At 42.1% G+C, this 6,538-nt stretch overlaps 1 protein-coding gene across 1 annotated transcript; it reads left to right on the plus strand.

Moving 5' to 3' along the window:
* The first annotated feature begins 1,826 nt into the window (after positions 1 to 1,826).
* LOC122744193 (40S ribosomal protein S2-like) lies at positions 1,827 to 2,702 on the plus strand. Its single transcript, XM_043989615.1, has one exon. The coding sequence runs from the start codon at positions 1,827 to 1,829 to the stop codon at positions 2,700 to 2,702; it is 876 nt and encodes a 291-aa protein (XP_043845550.1).
* The last annotated feature ends 3,836 nt before the right edge of the window (positions 2,703 to 6,538 follow it).

The following is a 6,538-nucleotide window of genomic DNA, read 5'->3' on the forward strand; positions in this document are numbered from 1 at the left end:
GAGAAGCTCTGATGGTCAGGAACGTTTTGGGGTATTTTTTCTTGCATTGAGCCCTGATCTGCTTCTATAACATATAGCTTATCCCTCCTACTTTGACCCCAGGAGGCCAAGTAGTACACGTCTTCCTTTTCCACATGAAAGTCCTTCAAATACTTGAAGACAGCTATTCTGTTGCTTTTAAGTCTTCTCTCCGAGGTAAACTTTCCACCCTAGTTCCATGAAGTAATTGAAGTGGTGTGTTATAGGGGGTAGAGTGTTGGACTTGGAAAGACCTGGGTTCAAATCTCTGCTGTAACGTTCCTCATCATATGATCATGGGCAAGTTACTTTACATCCCTGAATCTAGATTTTTACATTTGTAAAAGGGAGATTACAATACCACTTACTTCATAGAATTGTTGTGGGGTTCAAATGAAATGACAGATGGAAAGTTAATTTCTTTATGAATGTCAGCTCTTATTATTCCTTCAATCAATCCTCATAAGGTTTCTAGTCCTCTCACCATCTTGTTTACCCTCCTCTGGGACAACCTATGTTTTTCTTTAAATGCGGTACCTAGAACTGATCATGATATTCCAGATGTTTTCCTGCCAGTGCAGAGAAAAGTGGAATTGTCGCCTCCCTTGTCCTGAATTCTATTTCTCTCTCTCTCTCTCTCTCTCTCTCTCTCTCTCTCTCTCTCTCTCTCTCTCTCTCTCTCTCTCTCTCTCTCTCTCTTTATGCAGCCTGAGATCATATTGCTTTTTTTGGCTGCTGTGTCACACCATTAACTCATCCTGAGCTTGTAATCCATTAAAACCCCAAGATCATTTTCATACAAACTGCTTTCTAACTCTACCTCCCCCAGTTTGTACTTGTGAAGTTGATTTTTTTGAACCAAAGCGTAGAGCTTTTCATCTGTCACTATGAAATTTCAGCTTACTAGATTTGTTCCATCATTCTAACTTGTCATCTTTTGGGGACCCTGAATCATCATCTGATGTGTTAGCTATCCTTCCATCATAATGATAGCTACCATTTATACAGCTCTTTAAGGTTTGCAAAGGGCAACTCACTTAACTCATTTGATCCTCACAACCCTGTGAAGTAGGTGCTATTATTATCCCCATTTTACAAATGAAGACACTGAAGCACAGAGGGGTTAAGTGACTTGCCTGTTATCCCACAAGCAGGGAATATCTGAGGCAGGATTTGAATTCAAGTCTTGCTGATTCCAAGCCTTGTGCTCTATTCACTGTGTCATCTAGCTGCCATCTTCTGTGTCATCTGCAAATTTGCTAAGCATGCCATCTGGCACTTCATTTGAGCAACTGACCAAAAATATCAAATAGCCGAGGACCAAGGACAGATGCCTCCATTAGACACCCCTCTCCAAGTTGACACAGAACCATTAGTAACTGACTGCTTGCTCTTCACCTCTTTGTTAGACCAGTTCAGTATCCACACATCCTATGCTCCTCCATCTTGTCTACAAGATAAGCATGAGATATTTTGTCAGATACTTTGAAGAATATAAACCTGTCCCAAAAAAAAGAAATGAGATGAATGTAGCATAATTTCTTTTTAGGATGGGGGCGGGGGAGGAGAGAAAAGAATGACCTATTCTTTTGCTTGTTTTGCAGGGCAATGAGGGTTAAGTGACTTGCCCAGGGTCACACAGCTAGTAAGTGTCACGTGTCTGAGGCCAGATTTGAATTCAGGTTCTCCTGAATCCAGGGCTAGTGCTTTATCCACTACACCACCTAGCTGCCCCAATTTTTTTCTTTTTTGTTTTTTGTTTTTTGTTTTTAATGACCTATTCCGCTTCTACTTCTAACGAACACCAAATGGGGGATGACGCCGGTGCTGCAGGAGGAGCTGGAGGCCCCAGGGGCCCTGGAGTTGGAGGCCAAGGGGGCTTCCATGGTGGCTTTGGCAGTGGGAGTCGAGGTCGAGGTCGAGGTCGAGGTTGGGGCCAAGGCCGCAGGGCCCGAGGAGGAAAGGCTGAGGATAAGGAGTGGGTTCCTGTCACCAAGCTGGGCCACCTTGTCAAGGACATGAAGATCAAGTCTTTGGAGGAGATCTATCTTTTCTCCCTTCCTATTAAGGAATCTGAGATCAAAGATTTCTTCCTGGGGTCTTCATTGAAGGATGAGGTTCTGAAGATCATGCCTGTTCAGAAACAAACTAGAGCTGGACAACGTACCAGGTTCAAGGCTTTTGTGGCCATTGGCGACTACAATGGCCATGTTGGCTTGGGTGTCAAATGCTCCAAGGAAGTAGCCACAGCTATTCATGGTGCTATCATTCTAGCCAAGCTGTCCATTATTCCTGTGAGACATGGCTACTGGGGGAATAAGATTGGCAAGCCTCACACAGTGCCCTGCAAAGTCACTGGGCTCTGTGGATCTGTTTTGGTGCACCTGATCCCTGCCCCTCGAGGTACTGGCATTGTCTCAGCTCCTGTGCCTAAGAAGATCCTGGTGATGGCTGGAATTGATGACTGCTACACTTCTGCAAAGGGCTGTACTGCCACTCTGGGCAACTTTGCTAAAGCTACTTTTGATGCCATCTACAAAACATACAACTACCTAACCCCAGACCTGTGGAAGGAGACTGTGTTTACTAAGTCTCCCTGTCAGGAATTCACTGACCATCTTGTGAAGACTCACACTCGGGTGTCTGTCCAGAGGATCCAGGCGGCTGCTGTGGCAAGCACATAAGATGTTTTTTTAATAAACATTGAATACTGAACTATGCCTGCTAAAAAAACATTAATAAAATGACCTATTCTTTTTTTGGGGGGGGGGTGAGGCAATTGGGGTTAAGTGACTTGCCCAGGGTCACATAGCTAGTAAGTGTCAAGTGTCTGAGGCTGGATTTGAACTCAGGTACTCCTGAATCCAGGGCTGGTGCTTTATCCACTGAGCCACCTAGCTGCCCCTAAATGACCTATTCTTGATAAAGCAATGTTGACTCTTAGTGATCACTGCTTCCCTTTATAGTTGTTAACAAACAATTGTTCTAATGAGCCATTCTGGAATTTTTTTACCAAAAGCCAAGCACATCATACTCTCCTCTCTTCTCTTTTTTGAAAATTAGGACCTTTGCCCTTCTCCCCTCCTATGGCACCTCTTCCATTCTCCAGAGTTTCAAAGAGTGCTGACCATGTTTGGGCATCACATCTTCCAGTCCTGAAAGAAGTACCTTTGGATGTAGTTGGGCCAGATGACCTGAATTCACCGAAAGCAACTCAGTGTTTTCTTACCATCTCCTCATTAATCGTGGGCTTCAACTTTATGTTATCTATTTTGATTCACTTCTTCCAAATCTGGAGATCATTCTCCTTGGTAAACTAAACAAAAGCAAATGAATAGTTGAGTTGTTATTTTTCTCTCTATCATCTTTTATCATTATCCCATCTACTCCAAGCAATGGTCCTATCCTTTCTTTGATCTTTCTCTTGTCCTCTATATAGCTAAAACATCCCTTATTGGCATAGAGATTCATTGAAAACCTCACCTCCTTCATAATTTCCCAAAACCTTTTTTTTTTGAAGTCCCTACCTTCAATTAATTGCAAGAATGAGAAGACCATTGAGTAATGCATGGAGGGTACGTGGTGCAATAAATTTGGAGTCAGAGGACCCTAGGTCCAAATTCTACTTTTTTGGCTTACTATACTTGGACAATCATGGACATCTTTTAATTTCTCTAAATTTCAGTTTGCCAATCTGTAAAATGAAGGAGTTGTGCTAAATGGCTTCCTCTGAGGTTCCATCTAGCTACAAATATGTGATTGTAAGGTGACCATTTGTACACCCTTAGTATCTTCAGTCTCTTGTCCAAAACTTCACAATCCATGAGGGTGCTTTTCTTTTTAGTGTCACTTGTCCTTGCATTAATCACCATGAGTGAATGGATAATGGCCACCAAGTTTCACAAGTCTTGGGAGGATCTCTGTCATGGCCTGGACAGATGCCCTGGGGAGATAGTAGGTCTTTGTCTTGTTTAGGTTAAGTAGAGAGATGATTGCTTCAGTATCCCTCAGCAGGAAGCCACCAACCATAGAGACAGTGTGGTGCAGTGGAAAGAACACTGGAGTTAGATTCACAGGACCTATATTTGAATCCCAGCTCTGTCACTTCCTACCTATGTGATCTTGGCCACATCACCTAATGTCTCTAGGCCTCTGTTTCTTCCTCTATAAAATGCGGGTGGTGGTGGAAGTTTGGACCAGATGGTAGCTAAAGTCTCTTCCAGTTCTACATCAATGTTGTTGTGCTGTTTTTCAGTCATGCCCTTCTCCTCGTGACCCCATTTAGGGTTTTCTTGGCAGAGATGCTGGAGTAGTTTGTCATTTCCTTCTCCAGCTTATTTTACAGATGAGGAAACTGAGGCAAACAGGGTTAAGTGACTCGCCCAGGGTCATCTAGCTAGTGAGTGTCTGAGGCCAGATTTGAATTCAGGTCTTTCTGACTCCAGGCCCTGTGCTCTATCAACTGCACCACCTAGCTGCCCCTCTACATCAATAATCCTACTATAATGGCAGGAGTTCTCTCCTTTTTCTGCTGAACATTATTGAATTCCACCTCTTTCCTGATGGAGCTACATCGTTACTAATTGGAGCATACAAAGCGGCTTCCTCCCAAAAGGCTACAACTCTTCCCTTTATAGGAAGTTTTCCATGTTGTCTCATACCTCCAAATGTTCTTCTCCTTCCCTTCTGGGTTCACTGTCTTCCTGTAACCTAATACAGGTTAGTATCCCTCTGGATAAAGTCATAAGGTCATAGATTTGGAGCAGGAAGGACTTTGGAGTCCGGTCACCTCCATGTTACTTATGAAGAAACTAAGTCTGTGAGAGGTTAATGATAATAAGTGCCTGAGGCCAAATTCAAACTCAGGTTCAAGGTCAGAATGCTACTGACTTGTTGCCTAATGGTATCTTTACTTTTTTTATTCTTAGGTTACTCATCTATCTATCTATCTATCTATCTATCTATCTATCTATCTATCTATCTATCTATCTATCTATCTATCTATCCATTTATTTCTCCATTCATTTATCTATCCATCCACCCATTCATTCATTCATCCATTTGTTTATTTCTATTTTGCAGGGCAATGAGGGTTAAGGGACTAGCCCAGGGTCACACAGCTAGTAAGCATCAAGTGTCTGAGTCCAGATTTGAACTCAGGTTCTCCTGAATCCAGGGCTGGTGCTTTATCCACTGCACTACCTAACTGCCCTTGGGTTATTTTCCTCAATATAGTTCTTTCTTTTTTTCTTCTTCAAGGAATTCTCCATTCTCTCCGATAACCTGGAGAGGTACAGAGGCATTCATCCAGTTATTTTCCCTTTTTTCCCAATGCGGGAGACCAGCCTGAACTCTGTGCATATGCATCTGCTCCTCAGCACTGGCAGAAACAGAAACACATACTGCAGTTTGTTATAAAGCTCCTCTTGACCTCCATACTTCCTGAAAGTAAGATCTTCAGTCCTCTGCCATTCTTGTTGGCTACCTTCTTATGGAAAATTGCCTTTTCCATGCCTAGTGAGTAGTTGGAGGACTCAGTGACTGGTGTCTTCTGAGTGAGGTTTCATTTATTTTTCCTGCACTTCCTGCCTTTTCTTGGGATGTTGCACTTTGTTTAGTTGTTTTCAAACATATCCAAGTTTTTGCGACCCTTTTTGGGGTTTTCCTGGCAAAGATGTTGGAGTGGTTTGCCATTTCCTTCTCCAGCTCATTTTAGAGATGAAGAAACTGAGGCAAATAGGATTAAGTGACTTGCCCAGGATCACACAGCTAGTAAGTGTCTGAGGCTGGATTTGAACTCAAGTCTTCCTGACTCCAAGCTCAGTACTCTATCTTAGCTGCCCCGATATTGTACTACTTTACTTAATTGTCTTTGATTGGCAATTAGCAAATTCTTGCCAAGTTCTATTGCAAATGGGAGCTGCCTTCAGCTGTCCTCTGAGCTAAGGTCTCAAGCAGAAATACAATTATCAGCAAAGCTTTATCTAATTAAATCTAATTAGCTACTTCTTTTCTCTTCTAGCTAATAGACTTTAGCTATCACCTTGGGTTTCCCTGGTCACAATGCCAATATGATATGAAATGATATATGATACATGATATGCTGTGTAAATAACATCATATAATGCCATTGCAATAGCAGATTACATTTATATAGAAGTTTTTGAATTTACAAATCGTAAATGCTTTTTGAATGAAAGAATGAATGGATAAAGAGCAGAAGAATAAAAGTTTCACAGAACCAAAGAATCTCTAGTAGGAAGGGATGTCAAAGGCCATTTATTCCAACCTATTTCCACCAAGCAGTAATGTCCCCTATAATATCTCTGAGAGTTGTACCTCCAAAGTCATTTGAAGACCTCCAAAAATAGGAGACTCAGTACCCCTGAGAGAGCATTCCACTTTTATACAGTGCTAATTGTTAGGATTTGTGAGAATCATAAAATCTATAAGCAGAAAAGGACCTTAGAGATCCATCTTTTTTACAGTTAGGAAACTGAGGCTCAGAATGAGGAAGTGC

Source organism: Dromiciops gliroides, chromosome 2, assembly GCF_019393635.1.
Source record: "Dromiciops gliroides isolate mDroGli1 chromosome 2, mDroGli1.pri, whole genome shotgun sequence".
Lineage (NCBI taxonomy): Eukaryota > Metazoa > Chordata > Mammalia > Microbiotheria > Microbiotheriidae > Dromiciops > Dromiciops gliroides.